The 18,481-nt window shown below is 35.2% G+C and overlaps 2 protein-coding genes across 5 annotated transcripts in view; one reads left to right on the top strand and one right to left on the bottom strand.

Annotated features, from left to right (window-relative positions):
- Window positions 1-12,213, top strand: part of LOC140057212 (uncharacterized) — a 28,500-nt gene extending 16,287 nt beyond the window's left edge. Inside the window, exons 20-35 of the mRNA XM_072102773.1 lie at window positions 73-183; window positions 547-630; window positions 941-988; window positions 1,114-1,466; window positions 2,684-2,822; window positions 3,110-3,304; window positions 3,693-3,868; window positions 4,260-4,429; window positions 5,134-5,303; window positions 6,013-6,153; window positions 8,814-8,885; window positions 9,176-9,382; window positions 9,942-9,992; window positions 10,276-10,383; window positions 10,740-10,850; window positions 11,606-12,213. Of these exons, the coding sequence (XP_071958874.1) occupies window positions 73-183; window positions 547-630; window positions 941-988; window positions 1,114-1,466; window positions 2,684-2,822; window positions 3,110-3,304; window positions 3,693-3,868; window positions 4,260-4,429; window positions 5,134-5,303; window positions 6,013-6,153; window positions 8,814-8,885; window positions 9,176-9,382; window positions 9,942-9,992; window positions 10,276-10,383; window positions 10,740-10,850; window positions 11,606-11,826 (2,357 nt within the window). The 3' untranslated portion in view covers window positions 11,827-12,213. The remainder of the gene's footprint in view (window positions 1-72; window positions 184-546; window positions 631-940; window positions 989-1,113; window positions 1,467-2,683; window positions 2,823-3,109; window positions 3,305-3,692; window positions 3,869-4,259; window positions 4,430-5,133; window positions 5,304-6,012; window positions 6,154-8,813; window positions 8,886-9,175; window positions 9,383-9,941; window positions 9,993-10,275; window positions 10,384-10,739; window positions 10,851-11,605) is intronic.
- On the bottom strand, window positions 5,694-18,465 carry LOC140057532 (DNA repair protein XRCC1-like). 4 transcript variants are annotated; one of them, XR_011846960.1, is made up of 16 exons: window positions 18,361-18,465; window positions 17,878-17,970; window positions 17,451-17,558; window positions 17,029-17,187; window positions 16,846-16,938; window positions 16,506-16,733; window positions 16,013-16,151; window positions 14,857-15,028; window positions 14,323-14,436; window positions 13,908-14,013; window positions 13,680-13,804; window positions 13,303-13,521; window positions 12,920-12,995; window positions 12,346-12,469; window positions 5,972-6,147; window positions 5,694-5,830 (listed from the first exon to the last, which is right to left on the bottom strand). XR_011846960.1 is itself a non-coding variant. In XM_072103228.1 (15 exons), the coding sequence occupies exons 1-14, from the start codon at window positions 18,409-18,411 to the stop codon at window positions 12,356-12,358; spliced, it is 1,797 nt and encodes a 598-aa protein (XP_071959329.1). In that variant the 5' UTR covers window positions 18,412-18,465; the 3' UTR covers window positions 5,923-6,147; window positions 12,346-12,355. The 4 variants fall into 4 exon arrangements, 3 of the variants coding, with proteins under 3 accessions (XP_071959329.1, XP_071959330.1, XP_071959331.1); XM_072103228.1 differs by lacking the exon at window positions 5,694-5,830 and having other exon boundaries at window positions 5,923-6,147; XM_072103229.1 differs by lacking the exons at window positions 5,694-5,830; window positions 5,972-6,147 and adding an exon at window positions 11,549-11,698.
- Between the last annotated feature and the right edge of the window lie 16 nt (window positions 18,466-18,481).

The following is an 18,481-nucleotide window of genomic DNA, read 5'->3' as shown; positions in this document are numbered from 1 at the left end:
TAATAATATTGTACATCACATTAATTATTATTATTTTAATTATAATATGTCGATGCTTTTTATTTCTTTAAGACTGCAGCGTTTTGAATGGTTACTGTAGCCATACTTGCATTGTTCAGTCAGGAAAAGCGGTCTGCACATGCCCAGAACAAATGGTTATCGGGTTTGATAACTTGACATGTGGTAAGAGTTTTATCATTCAACAGTTTTGAAAAATATAACCAACTATAAATTATTGTTCTGATACAAAACTTGTTGTAAACGACTGAACTAAATTCATTTAATAGTAATTTTTTAATGACAAAAATGGCAATTTGTGGTTATGTAGTAGTTCTTTTAAACAAATGAAAAAAGACGGGCCAAAATTGTAAGACTATCTAAAGCGAATAACTGTAATTTGTACTTTGTGTGAATACCGATCGACTGATGGATTGACTGAGTTTTTCCGTTTTAAGATTGTAGTTCAACATTCTTAAGCTAACCAAGTCGTTAGAAAGTCGCTATAAACGTTCTTAAGCAATGCATGTTATTTATTTGCTTTCATAGTCATAGTCCCATCTACTGAAGAGTCATCAACTCAAATTCAAACTACGCAACTTCCTCCAGAAGAAACCACGACGACGTCTAATGGTAGAGTATTATCCACCTCTTAAGTTTATCAATTTTGCAAATTTTACATTATGTACACATTTATTGCCTTAGCTGCATTACAACCTAGTGAGAACTCCGAATCGAAAGTGTTGGCTAATGCGCATGCTTACTCATATTTTCATATACCTTTTGTGACCAAGAAATGTTCGATTCTCGCAAATATCTGGCCAAGTTGGCTTTAACCTAAAGCACTGTGATTCTAAGGCGATTAAATTCCATGATACTAGGTACTAGCCAGTTATTTCAATATTTTCGATAGATATTGCATTGCTCTGTTTTCATATTGCAGCTCTTACATCTGAAGAATCCACAAGTCTACCACCTACCTCGACACAAAGTAAGACAATGTTTAATCTTTACCCTAATCTGTACAAGATTAAAAAATATGCTTGTAAAATATCGCCTGTTGCTAAGTACATAACAATAACAAATATTGGCTATAGTTATTTTTGCCTGTTTTAGTTTCAGAAAACCAAGTTATTAACGTCATAACTTGTGAGGAACCAATGGGAATGGAATCTTACGAAATACAAGACTATTCCATACAGGCTTCTTCTGTTCAACAACTTGGGACAAATCAGCATCGCGCGCGCCTGAACTCACAACAAATAGAAAATGCACAGGGAGGATGGCAGCCTCTAAACAGTAACTCAAATCAATGGATTCAAGTCAATTTGGGCTGGCTTAAAGTTATTACTGGGGTAGTGACCCAAGGAAAACATGGCGGAAATAAATGGGTTACTGAGTTTGAGATCTTGTTCAGCATGAATGGAATCGAATGGGACGCCATTTTAGACAATGAAGGGAATTCAAAGGTTTGGGCAATAATGTGTTATGCTATCGTGCTTGACGTCTTCGTCTGTTCCATATACGTCGTCTTCTGTATGCTGTTTTTTTTTTATGTGACGTATTTACCATCTTCTTAAGTGCTATATCTGTCTTCTTATCTGCCGTTTTCTTCTGTGCCGACGTATTCTTATGTGCTATTACTTTCGTCTTATGTGCCATATCGGACGTCTTCTTATGTGATGTATCTGCCTTCTTCTTATGAGCGCCATGTCTGACGTCTTCTTATGTGGCATTACTAGTGAGCTTTCGAAGTGGCGACGCGGGGAGGGGGAGACGCAGAAGTCAGTCAACCATGAATACCGTTGCATGACTTTCGCGTCACGAATTATAAGCTGTTTCGATTTATGAAAATGCGGTCATGTAACCGCATTTCCCTACTAGGGCCTAGGTCGAGGCCTAATTTCACACAGAAGTTCTTAAATATCTTTCTAAATAAAATAAAATCAGTACAGATTGTATCTGTACTCTTATATAGATATATAAACTGTAAACATACTCATAGAAGGTCCATAACAAATCGCGTCTTCCAGGCAACGCCAAATCAGCCGAATCCCGTCTCGCGATGAGCAGGCCGAACAAATTGGCTTTGCTCCCGCATGGGCAGTAGGATTTCACGATCTGTTGCGTCTCGATATTCGCCGCGTCGTGTGTTTCGAAAGCTGCCTATTATCGTCTTCTTACCTGCCATATCTGGCGTATGTGTCATAGCTGCGGCTACCGTCATATCCTGTGCAATATATGTTGTCTTATTATCTGCAGTGTTCTTATGTGCCATATATGCCGTCTTCGTATGTGCCATAACTGCAGATGTCGTCTAATTCTGTACAATATAATATGTTGTCTTATTTATTATCTGCAGTCTTCTTTGTGTAATATCTGCCGTACTATGTGGAATAACTGTCGTCTTCGTACAGGTATGTGCCACAACTGCCGTCTTCTTATCTGCCATCTTCATATCTGCCATATCTGCTTTCCTACTGTGCCATATCTGACGTTTTGTTATGCTGCCGGGTTTTTTCCTACGTTCCTATTACTCGAGATGTCTGTTCCGACTGAATTGCTAACAATGATTTGCATTGTTTAGCTTTTTATATTCATTTGTTCTTTCAAATGTCCTTCCAGTACCGTTTGATATAAGAATAAGAGTACAGGTATTTAAAAAAATATATATTTCATACCACAGGTGTTTGAAGGCAATACTGATGCTGACACTCCAGTAACCAATATAATTCCAAATGCTACACTTACACGATATGTACGCCTGCACCCAGTTTCTTGGCATAATGCCATAGCTTTGCGATTTGAGATCATTGGATGCTACTGTAAGTATCAAACATGTTTCACTTCCAATTAACTTCAAAACTGCATGCTGTAATACTAATAATACAACTTTCTTCTTTCTTTCGGTTTCATAGATTATTAGAATCTCAGATAAAACGTGTACTCCATTATTCTATGTGTTACTTTAATCTGGTGGCCATATTGATTGTAAACTTCTCTTGGTCTCCGTTTACAAGCAGCAACATCTGTAAGCTGACAATTATATACAGACGTAGCAGTTAAATATAGGTTATTAGATGAAAGGAATTTTCTTTTGTTGTTTTTACAGATTCAAAATGGATAAAGTCTAATCAAACAATTTATGGTAATCTTCAGGGATATACTATGTCATGGGAGAAAGCCTTCGCCGGCTGTGACATGCTAGGAGGGGCTTTACTCGACGGATATGAAAACAATATTGATAGTTATGTGGAAGAATTCTTTTCACAAGATGTTTCAGCTATATGGGCCAGCTACTATTCAGGTAATCATCCTGATAATGCTAATAAAGGAGGAAAATGCAACAAGAACCAATTACGATTATTTTCGATTTGCGACAAACGAAGACCGAACTATTTAAGACATTTTATTTTGCGCATGCGGGGATATTTGGACGTGTTTCTTCACTTGCCACACCTCTACACAGTTGTGATGGTTTCTAGGTACAGACGACGACTGACGACACATTGATTTACCTGACCTAGTTAGGTCGTCGTCAGTCGTAGCAAATCAAAAGCCTCCTAAAAACAACACACGTTTGTGTAAACGCAATAATTGAGTAACTTTTAATGTTAACTTTGTGTTTCACTTTGTACTTTATATAATATTAATATATTTATTTATATAATCGTCATTATTTGTATAATCATCAGAATGGGAACTCATTTTTAAGGCAGTTTCTCAAGTGACTTCAAATTTTACTGAGCTTTACGAATCAAGTGAAGGGTATAGAGATGGTGAATACGAGGCAATGAGCTTAGACCTAGCACATAGGCGAAGTTTTGTAAACCCTTTGCTCCAAAACTGGAATACAATCGGTATAAAAAAGGTATAGTAAACACGATCTGTTATCACTGCATTGCTTATTCGATCGCAGCGCTATTTTTCCTTTCGGTGCTGCCTTAATTTCGTCGTTTTTCCGATTCAGCGCTTCGTCAATTTCGCTGTTTTTTTCGATTTGGAGCTTTGTCAATTAAGCCGTTTTTCAAATTCGGCGCTTCGTCAATTTCGCCGTTTACTACCGATTCGGCGCTTCTTTTCCGATTAAGTGCTTTTTCGATTTCGGTGCTTCGTCAATATCGCCGTTTTTCCGATTCAGCGGTTTTTTTTTCCGATTTTGAGATTCGTCGATTAAGCTACATATAATGTAAATCTACTAGAATAATAATGTTTAATAGATGTTTTAATTATGTTAATTAATTGGTATTTGTTGCTTTTAGGTAAAGGTAGCCCTATACGACGACAAAGGGCAAACTGCACTCACATTTAATGGTGTTGGTTCAGATTACAAGAGCTTTTTCCAGAAACAAAACTTAGTAAGCTCTCCTTGGACGGACTTACAACATTCTGAAACAAACTATTTCAGTGTCGAAGGTCACTACGTCAATTCGTAGGTTCTTTGATTATTTTATGATTATTCCTACGTAATAAGTTTTTTTATTACGAATATGATAAAAATAACCGACAAAAACTGTTTTATAGCAAAAAAAAACTATGTATTACTTGCGTCATAAATTGGACCGCTGGGTTTGCTTTTCGCGCTATTAAAGACTGGTGTCAACTCAACATCACTCCCTAATGCATTCAAAAAGACACTTTTACGCACATTACATACACGGGTCTATTCTTCAATAAGAACTTAATATTGAAATAGACGTTATGGCAAAAGCGACCTGATCTTTCATAAGAAATCAAGAAAACAGCATACACACGTTACGGAGTACCTCAAAATCATCTCTGCATTTTCTTTTTCATTTCAATAAACTTTTTCTAAAATTTGTTGACCAGTTGACAAAGTTCGGCAAATTGCAGAAAACTAATCTGCATACTGTAAGTTAGGTCATGCACCTTCTTGACAAACTTATAGTTAGCTTAACGAAACAAATGACAGTCTGTGTGGGCAGTTATGGGCAGTATGACAAAGTGAAAGCTTACAGTAACAGGGATTGTAATCTTTAAAAACCTGTTCAAACTATGGAAACTTGGAGTTTGCAAACAGAGATTTGGTAAAGTTTGCTAGCATATGCTATTTTACAAGCCATAATACTAAATCTTTTTTTAACAATAGTTGCCCTTGTTTGATTTTGTATACAGATGGGTAGAGAGAAGTTGGTTCATCAGTAAATACTACGGTGGCTGTGAAGTTGACACTGGATGGTTTGTTGTAAGAACACGTGATACTGCACGATGCGATTGGGAAGACTGCGATGCCTACCCGTGTTTCATGTACAGCCTTTCAGACACTTCGGAAGCTTGGGGAGATGGTAATTATACACAAAATTAATTACATATTTGTTCCAGAATATAGATATTAACATAATTTAATCTAATATTCCACACAGTCAGAAATTCCACATCTGAATATCAGTATTCGGAGACTATCTACTTGTTAAATAAAAACAAAAACAACGTATGGAAATAGTTTTTAAAAATAGATCTCTAGTCGAGTTTAACACCCTTTACAAATAAAAAACACTCAAAAACGTATTTCAGCAACTATCAATGAGTAGGAGAGGCAGCAGGGGGCACAACTGAGTGATTTGATTTGATTTTAATTCGGTTTCAACATAATATTACAAGACAATATAATACAAACAATTTACAAGCAAATACATAACATAAGAAACCAAGGATAGCCCATAAAGTCGAAAGAAAAATCAGCTTAATTCCAATGGGGTCCTTTAATTCCAATGAGGTCCTTTAATAATAAGCTCTCATCTTCAGCATAAAAAAATATCTTCGAAGCTAAATTTGGGACTCTCACTACTATAATTGGTTTCTAAGATATCATCTAAAAAATATAAACAAATTATGTAACTACATTATTCGAAAATCACATGAAAATGTTTACATACATAATGTGTAATTGGCATGAAGGGCTGAACGTACAACACAAGGAGAGAGAAAAAAAGAACAAAATATAATAATTTACCCTTCCATCCTTTCTTAAATACGTGCTATAACCAATTTCAGGTGATAACGAGATAGATTTACAAGGAAAACCAGTTTCACAGTCAAGTCAGCTTAATAGTGCATCTGCTGAACGTGCTATAGACGGAAACACGGCTACAGCGTTTTCTTCGGGAGGTAGTTGCACGCACACACAATCTGGTGGTAAACATTATTTTGTTATGCTGGCCAATATTTAGAAACAAAAAACGTTCCCTAAGATTAGTCATATTAATATTGATATTATGAATTATTTTATATTTATCCCCAAGTACTCTCATTTATCCTTGACGAAGGATAAGTGTTTTCCAGAAGTTTTGCACTTTCTTTCTGTCTGACTGTTTGATTTAGTTGTTTTCTTTAATATTTGTATTTCCATTGAGACTCAGCCCAGAGCTTTGTTATTTTCCAGTACTTTGCCTTTAATCAATGATATGCATTAAACAATAGAAGTATTAATTTCACTTCTTAAAAGGCAGGGAAGATGATTTTATTTCTTCTTTATACTGGCTGACCTCTTCGGTAGACTGTTCTCTTAGAGGGCTCAGAGAACGGTCCTGATCGCGATTTTATTTTTTCGTACATAAGTTGGGGACCCCATGTGAAAGATAGCCGAACTACTTCCTAAATATAACTAAACCTAACCCTATTAATAATCTGTCTCTCACTATAAAGTAAAAGAAATAACTCATAGGAATCGAACCCCATACATCGACATGTAAAGTCCATAGTCTTATCCACTCGACTACACAGACGGCTCGACAGAAATCGTTTGCATTAGCGAATTGTAGTTAGCTTAATTCTTACGTCACACCAGGCCCTTTTGCGCGAACCCCCCCCCCCCCCCCCCCTTGAAAAACAAAGGCCCCACTTCCAAAATCGTGCAATTAATTATCAATTATATCAGATTTTTTAGTCATTTTACTTCTATTGACTATGTTTAAATCGATCGAATATACAGATTATCCGATGTCAAAGTCACTGCTGAGCGTGAGATCGAGAGATTGTTGAGAGATGATGATTATAAATATGACAGAAAAATGGACTGACCAATCGCGTGCTTCGGCCGGGCTTTTCGGAACGCACAAGATCACGTTCAGTTCAGTTCAATCTTTTTGGGGATTTTTATTTTTTTCCTGGAAATATTTTTCATTAAACCAAAGAATTTCACTGTGTAAACTTGAATAAAAATGGTGCTGAGTTAAATTGGTACGTGTACGTAGGCCTACCGTATATTTCGGTGTATAAGACGCACTTTTGACACGCAAATTTGACCTCTAAATGTTACCCTAATTAATTTAATTACCTACTAATATTTAAATTAATTAAAAATAGTGTACTACTCTGCAATGTAGGCCTAGCTAGTTATTCACTCCTGTCTAACCACAGTGTGGTAACAAGTTTATTGAATTTTTAGTTAAGGTAAATTGTCATCCTCAACTGTATTAATTAATATTACAGTACGCATTAGATATTCTACCCAGGCCTAGTAATACTCTCTGAACTCGCGGGTGTGTATTCTAGCAGCATGCAGCATCATCACAGCGCAACACATTTATGGAAGAGTCCATTAATTACGGTGGTGTCACATTTTAATTACACAATAACTATTTCCCTTGATCACGGTGGTTTATTTTTATTACATCTCTATGTCAACAATCACATAATTTTATAATCATGTAGGCAATAGTTCGTATGTCAAGCGATATCTAAAAGAGTGTGTTGTTATTGTGTTAAGTAGCTTCCCCTAATCTCATAGTGTATATGGCCAACAGTGCTGGCCACCAGGCAAGGAGCACATGGTTAGTGCTCTCCTCTCCTCATATTGCAGTAATGCATGCATGGAAATAGGAAAGATTTTCATATAGGCCTACCCAACATGATATTACTGGTTCATTATCAGCCCAAAAAACTGAACATCATTTGGATTGATTTTATAATGGTCATACACACAATAAGAAGGTATATATTTAAATAATATGAAATTAAAGTTACTTAAATAGACATAGGCTAGCCCTACCCACACAGTGCATCGTAACTGAAACAATATGGGGATTTCCCTTTTCATTGAACGTTCAGTTGAAGTAGAGACTGATTACGATGTAATAAAGGCAATCAAACAAAATTATATCATTTGATTCTAATAAATATGTCTCAAATATCGTTGTTTTATTATTAAAATACCATTGTTTTGATTGTAAAATGTTAAAATTTCGGCCTAGAAATAAGTGCGTCTTATGCATCGACTACATAAAAAATACTAATATTTCAGTCTCCGTTTTATGGGTGCGTCTTATACACAGGTGCGACTTGTACACCGAAATATACGGTACTATTTGTTTTTTATGTTTATAGGATAAGAAATTATTTAAGGGCCTAATATAATATACTTTTTTGCAACAATAAAGCTGTATTTCATGATCAGTACTACTAACTTCCATAATACTGTACTATATAATTTCTCTGCATAACTCAGATTTTAGTAGGTAAAAAATGTCTCTGTAAGCTTATTAAAACAACCGAAATTGCTCTGAGAGCCCGACCGGGGGCCCTTGGCGGCCCCCTGGCCACCAGCCTACAGTTGCTCACTGCGCTCGCAAAATACTTGGTGTCAAGAAAAGCCCCCTCTGATGCATTCTGGCTACGGGCCTGCACACCTTATTGATATGACTAATGAATATTCATGTTTATTTTGTGACACCGGGAGACAATCCCATTCTTTTCGAACATTATGCCAAGTTTTTATAACATCATCGAATAGTTATACAGTGTGTGTATTACTTTCGATTTGTTTAATTATTAGCGTCTATCCAATTTGTTTTTAGGAAGTCAATGGTGGAAAATTGACTTAGAAGAGGTATATCGTGTAACGGCAATAACAATTTATAACAGAGGAGGTAAGAATTATATATTGGCGGCGAACCAATCACCCAGTAGGCCAATGTATGACACATTAGTAACTAATAGTGGGTTTAATTGATCTTTTGATTTATGAGCTTCTGCTATCCAGTTGGCTTACCAACATACCATACCCGTTTAAAGAAAATCTATATTGGTGACGTTAAATCTCAAAGGCGCTTGTTACACTGACAGGTTGCAGCGACTTTCCTTAAATAAAACACTGACAAGTAGGCCTATTTTGATAAATGTATCCGTAAAGTAATTTTATCCCGATTGTATCTGGTAGATTGTTGTGAACAGCGGATGGTTGGAGCAGTTATTCGTGTTGGATTAAACGCGACCCATACCTTAAACGCAGTGTGGACAGTAGTCACATCTGAGCAAGTTGCAAATGGACCTCAAATTGATCTAGAATTCCCTGCTATACGTGGCCAATATGTGTCGGTGGAAATACTTAACACTTATCTTACCATCTGTGAAATCATGATATTCTGTAAGTTTCCCAGTGAAAAGCGAGAATCTCTTTACTGTTTCTCTCTTTTTCCAATGTTGTTCTTTGTGAATATTAAGCCGAATCGCCGTCATTGGCACACTTTCACGAGAAAAAAAAGAGAGAAAACTCTACATCCAACCCCTATTCACGAGGCACCATTTGTTGGCTCCAGGAGGCTAGCATATTTTTATTGTTGTCTTTTTACTCACCATGTTCACGAGTACAATGGTAGGATGTGGTAGGGACAATATTTATATTGATTTATTTAAAAACATATTTATACAAGATAAAAACATATCAGGTATAGATATTGTACCTGTTTACATATGGTATTTCGTATATCACAGTACTTGATCGGTTTTCTAAACTGATGTTCTAGAAATTCTACTAACAGCCCTTCGTTAAGAGGCCCATAGCATCTAGTAATTTCAGCCTAAACATTTATTTCGGCCTGCCGCAATACGAATTACGAGTTTAAAATCACTTCGAGTCCAAGCATCAATTATAATTTTGTCATCTCAATAGGATACAGTGTAATTTCGATATTTTATTTTTGCAGCTGAAAACATCAAAGAAGCCGATTTCTTTACTATTTCAATCCAATATTCAGGTATGTATTCGGTTAAAACCATTATGCAACCATCACATACATTATCAGTTGCTGGACATAAAATCCTAATTACAATATGTACTGTTATGTTAAATTATTTTCTTTGTCACATTAATATAATCCAAATATAAAATGCTATTAACTATGCAAACATCAAATAAATTATTAGTTACTGGACATCAAATCAAAATTACAATATTTATTGTATGTTAAAATATTTTTTTTGTCACATTAATGCAATCTAAATATTAATTGCTATTAAAAATAATTTTGCTGTCTGCAGACTTCACCGAATTTTGTCGCAAACTTATCATCAGCAACACTGATATATTCTCGGATGACATACCTTGTAGTCAAGAGACATTACCAGCGCTTTGTAAAATAAATACAGGTAAAAAAAAACTTCCGACACGAGCATAAAATACAAGATATGCTAGCATTCTCCTATCTTATTTCAATATAAACAAAATAAAACCAAAATCAAAGGATATATATATATATATCTCATGATATTATTCATTGATTTTATTACAAAATGTTGCAGTACGCAAAATAGCCTACAGTTTGGACATTTTAAAAAGCTAATCCTGAAATTGTGTGTTGTAAAGAAATTGTTTCTTCACAATGTACACCTAACAGAAATAGTGATCTAACTTCGTAATATACTGTATACAGCAGGGCCTCTGTTCAATAACCAGTACTTAGTATGTAGAGATACACAAATAACAAGTTTTCTTTTCATTTCAGACTGCAGCGTTATGAATGGTTACTGTAGTCATGGTTGCATCGCTCAGTCCGGAGAAGCGGTTTGCACATGCCCAGAACCAATGACAATTGGCCACGATAACTTGACATGTGGTCAGTTTCTTTGAATTGTTATTGATCATGACCTGGCCCGATACCAATCAATTTAATATAACGCATAATGCTCAAAGCTTTCAAGCACTTTCCATTATTACCCAGGTCATTGGAACAATAGTCAGGTCCCATAATGCAGCTAGTAATCAACGCAGTTTGATCTTACCAGGTAACCATTTATACTCCTGTATGGAGAGCGGTAAACTTGAGCAGTAAAGTGGCTTTTCTAAGGACACAAGCAATACGAAGATTGTTGGTCTTAAACTTCTAATACTACAAGAAGAAGTTCCAACACGAAACCCTCTTTACATGCCAATTTTCAAAAAGGTTTATAATACGGTTCCTTCCATTTTTCTTGTCCATGTTACTTCCATGACTGTTTCTTGTTCGACGGGTATTGGACTTCTCTTGCTTGTTGTCAACTTCACAGTGCATATAAAGCGTGGTTCCCACTAGAACGTAACGAAGCGACGTATTAACGCAAAGTGCTATATTGCGTAATCGCGTAAAATTATTGGAAGGGTATTTTCTTGTGTTGCGTAGGTTGCATAACGTTGTGTCGCTAGTTGGAACCAAGCTTAAGGTGCCATGTTTGGTCCATGTGTCCATTTACAAGATTGATGAACATTATCAGCTAAACATTTTCGAATATTATCAACAATATATTGATAACACATAATACATGATATCAACAATATTTCTGTCGCTTGCTTGGTTTTTTACACAAAACATTTCAAACTCTTCTTATTCTGTAGAGTGTAACCTTGCTATTGGCCTTTGCAGTCATGATTGCGCAATTCAATCTGGAGAACCAGTCTGTAGATGCCCAGGGGAATTGTTACTTCAACCTGATGGAATTACGTGCGGTAAGAACTTTTTTTTATCAACAAAACACTTGTATGGGATTCAATTAAAAAGTTTTGAGGCAGTATTATGTAAGCTCCACTCTTGTTTATGTTATTTTGATTCAGGGTAAATTTTGCTCTTGTGTATACATATTGAAATGAACATATTTCCTTGTTATTAATAATAATAATTTGATAGTGGGGTGGAGCTTACAAATGGTGTATATGTAACAGTAACATTTTTTGTACCATCTTTCATTTTATTATACTATGTGTTGCATGTTTTGGTCAACCTCCATTAATATATGTTTTGGGGTTTTTTGTGTCACGATAAAAATGTTTTACATTCAAAAGGAAAAGTTTCTTTTGTTCGGTTTTTGTTTTTTTCTCTCCCATTTCTCGTTTCAGACTAATTCGTCGATTCACAGGTCACCGAAGATAAAAAGTAAAACTTTTAACTGGAAAATATACGAAGATAAGATACAAAGCGAAGATGTAATGTGTGAATGTTCACAGTACAAAATACGGAACAATAAATATCTTAATTTGTTACTAAAAATTGTTTCTTGGTTTTCTTTGAGTGAAAAAAACACTACTTAACCGAGAATGTTGCACTAATGGTTCAACTCTAGTAGATTGCATAAGCTCACCCATATCATCTCAGTTTACTGGCACAATAACATAAGGCTGGTAAGGCATCATCTTTCCTTTCTCCCCACAAGCAAACACCCACTTTGGCCTGACAAACGTAAGCTGTGCATTTTCTTCAAGTGCCTATAATGGAATAAATGTATTACTGCTGATAACGGAAGTATTAATGCATTACGTGGCGATTGAGATTATAAGATACCATGTCTACACCATGTCAAATTGATACTACTGCAGTTACTGCAGTAACAGCATTTTTTGTCTCCTTAACTTGCTTATACAAATTACTACGTTTTTTAGTTCATACCAGGGAAAGTTTAAGTTTAAGTTCACTCTTCGCTCAGGTTCACACAGTGTTTATTTCAGTGAAAATTCCTAAAAAATGTCTACCTTGAGAAAACTAAAATCGGACATTACTGCACTAAAAAATGTAGATAGTGCAGCAGTTAAAATTCCTCATAAATGTATATATTGAAGAAAAATAAAATCATACATTACTGCACTAAAAAATGTAGTTACTGCAGTAACCAGATCCCTTAAGAATGGGTACACTCACAACAACCTTTTAACACCAACCTGATCAAAACTGTCGTCCCATTGTGATTTAGTAATTATGTATGAAACTACCTCCGACATATAATCTTCAAGCTCTCTGTAAATAATTGAAAAAAAATATATATAAAAAAATTTCTGATACAAAGGTGATCATATAAACATTATTAACTGTTCTACTGCAGTTTCTGCAGTAAATTTATTTTTTACTGCAAAAAAGTATGATTTTAGTTTGTTTAAATATAGAAGTTTATGCAGAAGTCACTGCAATAGATATTTCATATGAATAACAATAAAATCTTGATAAATAATTTGCATAATTAGGTTAAATAAAAAGAATATAGTACTGCAGTAACTGCAGTAAAATATTATTGACATGGACTCTCAGATTATAAAGGAATACACACCCATTAAAAGCTGTAATATATCTAACAAGATTCCTTCTTTCCAAGTCATCAAATTTTCCATACAACAGAAAATGTTTATCGGTAAAGAAGCTCGGTAATTCGGGAATGTCTCCACCCTCATCTACGTTAGTTTTTGCTTTGCTGCTGGCAGTTTCGTTCTCCGAGTCCACGTCCGTTGAACTTCCATAAGAATCTTCTTTTGTGTCTCCATGTTGTACTCTGTGAAATGTGAATTAAATATGGTAAACTAAAGTACTTGAAATGACCAATGGTGCACAATATGTAATCTTAAACAACCAAATGCAAGCTGATTAACTGCATACTGCGATATATTAAATGTACAATTATATACCAATTACAGGGACAGTATTTCTCACCTTCTAATTTCATCTTCAGTATTAGATTCTGAACTTGAATCAACTTTATTTGTTTTACCCTTGACTGACGTACCTGCCGCTGTTTCTGTATCCATATCATCATCTGATTCTTCATCTTCGCTCTCCTTTAAAAAGAAAAATATGCTACTAATAACTTGGAGAAGGGGACCTCTATGACACCCTATTCAAACCTGGTAGTTATATTATAATTGCAATAATTGTTTTTACCATTGCTTGAGAAGGGTTTGCCTTAACTGGCGTTTTCTTCGCAGGTGACTCTTCTTCTTCTTCGGTTTCATCACTGGAACTGTCATTTGGACTGCTCAGTTTATACCTAATAAAGTAATGGAAAAAAAAGAAAACAAAGGCAAGATAAATAAGGTAATTAAGACAACATGTTAACTTGTAAAATCATTAAAACAAAAGGCTCAGTGTATTTAGTAATAGCAGTTGGTTGTAAAATTATCAAAAAATTTCACAAAATCTAAAAAAAAATAAACAGAAATCACAATTGACAACAGTTGTATTTTGGAAAATTGATGGAGGTAAACTAAGTCAATAGTTTATGGACAAGCGTATCTGTATAATCAAATGTTAAAAAATGAGATGTTACATTACATGGCACATAACAATCATTGTTTACCTTTTCCATGGTAACAATGTCTGCTGTTTATAAGAATCCAGAATCCATCCTTTTTTCACTATTTTACCTCTACCCTTGACTGCTTGATACTTTGGTGTGTTGGCAAACGCACATCTAAAATTGACAAACATTTTAAAATCATAAACCATATCATGGATGGAATGGATGTACGTTATAAGTCAATGAATTGATAATTGAAAACTTTTTTTAGTATAAAACTATTTCCTAAAATGTTTATTCTTTTATTCATTAAATCTTTCCTTTCAAGTAAATTTTAATAATAAAACTTTTTCTTTTAGCTTGGTAAGGAATAAGGTCTTTTTAGGTATTGTTTTGTTTTTTTATAATGTATTCTCTGTTTGCTGGTTTTATTCTGGAGTAGAAGAAATTTCCTTTTAGTGTTTACACCCAATATAATGTAAATATTTCTCATTATAATTAAAATTTCTTTTTGTCTTATTTGCGATATTTTATTTTCAATAAAATGTGTGCTGCTTTAAATTGTAATAACAACCATAGTCTTCCATTACTCACATTAAGTGTGTGCATCCTTTGCCCCAATCCCCTTTGTACTTGGCTCCCATCTCTAGTGCCTTGTCTCGTATGTCACTTCGATGGGGGTTCTGGAAACCGCTTATTACAAACACAACTCCTTCCATTAATTGCCCAAAGGGTTTATTTTTAGTTGACGGCTTTGTAACATCAGCTAAAAATAAGATAGGGTCAAAATATTAATTCAAAAAAAATAAAAATGTAGTTATTCTTGGTCCTCGAGCTTAACTGGAAACTGAGGAAATTTGGATTAGGCCCTCCACGGACCCACGGCAGACAGCAGTGCATACCAACTAAGCACACCAGGAGAAGATCACCTACTCTTTTCGAATAGTGTACCAAGTTCTTTAACGTGCGCTATAATCTAAAAGGCAATGGTGATAAAATGCCCCCTGAATATTTTTTTTTAACATTTTTTTTTATTAGTTCTAAGTGTAAATATGTTAACTGCACACTACAAAGTTGTGGATGACAGTGTGGTGTAATGGTTATGTATCCAGCCTCTCACAGTTGAGGTCGCTGGTTCAAGCCCCACTGAGGGTTTTTTTTTTTAATTATTTTTTTATTTTTTATTTATTTTTTTTTTTGGTGGACCTTGATCTTTGACCCTGACCCTTCAAAATGTAACCACAATTATATGATGTGTCATTGATCATTGTGGCTAAGTTTGGTGAGAATCGGATCAAAACTGTGGTCTCTAGACAGTAAAATAGTTTTTTGTTAGTTGTGACCTTGACCTATGACCTTTCCCCCTCAAATTCGAACTCGTCCGAGCTTTTTGGGCATAGATCATTGTGTCCAAATTTGGTTAGAATCGGATAAAAACTGTGGCCTCCAGGCTGTTCACAGACACACACACAAACACACACACAAACACACACACAAACATACAGGGGTGAAAACATAACCTCCTTGGCGGAGGTAATAATATTGATGTAAGGTAGCTAATTTGATTTGACCTATCACAAGCGATGGACTATTTGAAATGTTGCTTGTCATTGGTCAATTGGCTTACATTCTTGTCCTGCGTCCTAGTGGCAATTAAGCTTTACAAGTTGATAAAAATAGTGATGACAATAATGATTATGTGAAGTTACAATATTCAGAATTATGTTGAAAATAATAATTTTTTATATACATTTCCTTTTTTTCATTGGTGGTACTTGTTGTGGCGACTCAGTCTTTCTCTTAGCCTGATCATTGCCACTTGCTAACTGCCTCGGTGTGTGCTTATCTGCTACTCTCTCTTTATCTATTGACTTTCTTTTAACAGGTGTCTGAAAATGATGGAAATGTTTTCTTATTAGAAAACAAACAAAAAATCTGAAAAAAATGTAATGTGCCCATATATGGGCATGATGATGTCATATCACTATCATATTTGGGCATATCACTACCATATTTGTGCACATCACACTTTTTTGTCAAACTAGTTCAAATATACATATGGTTGTGGATACAATGTACAGAGGCACACTAAGTCACATATATTGTACTTCATAGTTTTTTAATCAAATGCGGGAGGAATAACCTGCAACTTGCAGCCTACTGGTCTATATTTCAAAAGGTGTGGACAACACATACGACAACTTTCTTTTACCCTAAGGGTCGCATTATACGTTATTACATACCTGTTGTTTAGGACTGGGAGTTGCGACCTTTTGTACCTCAGCTGGCCTTTTGTGCTTGAGCGATGTGGCTTGAAGTGCCTGTTCTGCAACTGAAGATGCTGCTCTCACTGCAGCCGCACCTTTCAGCGGTGAGGGCTCTGGTTTATCACGATTTTTGAAATATGATCCAACAGCTACGCTTGACTGAGTTGTTTCCTTTAACTTAAAATGGCCCAGTTTGTTTATATTCTACAAGAAATAGAATCAAGAAAAAATAATGTATTACCTACTGAAACTGAAATGTAGTCTGTGCCAGTTATGATATATTATATATATAATATTTATAAAAACACAAACAAACCTGTGATGTGACCTCTTTTGCTTTGTCCGATGACTGCTCACCCGGGGCTGGAGTTGAGTGCATTTTGATAAAGGATAATCCATATGCGTTAGTCTGTTGGAACAACAAAATTACCATCAGAATGTATGTTTAGGTCCCCTTTAATTTCACTTATTGAGAAACCATGAACAACAGTAATCCTACCTTGTTAAAAGGCTGAGTACACACAACCTTAACACGATCCCAACTCTTATCAAGGACAGTCTTTGTCAGCTGGTTCTGACCAAAGAACCTGACACGGTTTGTATTTGTACCATTCTTACTATCAGCAGGGCTCATAAAAGAGGACGTTACTAGTATAACCTATGAAAAAAATAAACAAGTACTATATAAAATTTTTATCAGTAGAGATTTATTTTTACCAACTTGGGTGGTACTACAGTTCTTTTGACCATTCACTGGTGTGTAATGAATGAATAAGATAGGCAACCTCCTGATTATGAAAGCAAATCTTGCTGTGTTCACACACTAGAGTAAAGTATGCATAAAGTGCGTTCACATGGTGAAGAAGTTACACAGATTGCTTGATTATTTAACTCTGATAGAGGAAAGAGCATAGAAAATACCTGGTAATCATCAGCCTTTTCACTTGAAGATTTTCCAACAAGAACTTCAATAAATGCTGAGCCTTCATTACCAATGTCAATTGAATGAATAGTACTGGACTTCTCAAACTAAGAAAAAGTAAAAATGCATATTCTAATATCTACATAGGCATTTTTCTTTGTTAGAAAATGCGAGATCAAGATAAAGTAAAGCACGGTCTACACTATCAAACTTTATGTTACAAAAAAATGTGATGTACCCATTCCATATATGGACATCACTACTACTACTACTACTACTACTACTACTACTAGTTTGATAGTGTACTGCAAAAATTCTGGAACCGGCCTTTTTATAGTACTAAACTTCTAATTTCGCTTCTTTTGACTATAGTCTATATATAGGCATTAGTAGTTAGTAATTTAAGTGTTACTTTATTTAACACACCTGTAGTATGACAGTGGCCTGTTTCTCTCCTGCAGTTGCACACTTCCATTTCCGATATGTCTCTGGTTTTAGTAAATTATCTGCTTTATGTGTCTGAAATAAATACAAAACAATAAAAACAATCACATGAAATATCCTTTCTCTAGAGTGTGTATGTACTGTGTCCAGCCAGACAGGTAATTTTGTTGGTGGTATTATTTTCCTTTTAAAACAGACACATTTAGGTGCGAAAAGGAACTAGCGCCGGCCTACCTATTTAGTGTAGCCTATAGTATAGCCAGGCTAGACTAGGCTCATTGGCGGCCTGCTCAGTGCTGGGCGGAATACCCCTCCTGCACACGTAAGTCTCTTTCTATCGGGTCTACTACTAACTAGTAGGGCCAGGCCTAAATAGGCTAGGCCTAGCTAGAAGATTATGCTAACTAAGTCGAATATCAATATTACTTGTAGGCATATCATAGGACCTAGTCAATTATTACGAACCTCATCTTCACTACTACAAGACACAACGTGTTGAAACTTTATTTCTGGCATTTTTCAAACCGTTTTATTCTTTTTTTGTAGTTTAAGAAAAGTTAAACAACAAAAACATGCCGCGGAATAA

This window comes from Antedon mediterranea, chromosome 8 (genome assembly GCF_964355755.1).
Source record: "Antedon mediterranea chromosome 8, ecAntMedi1.1, whole genome shotgun sequence".
NCBI classification, from domain to species: Eukaryota; Metazoa; Echinodermata; class Crinoidea; order Comatulida; family Antedonidae; genus Antedon; species Antedon mediterranea.
Note: the sequence above shows the minus strand (reverse complement) of the source record. Positions and strands in the feature narration are given on the sequence as shown.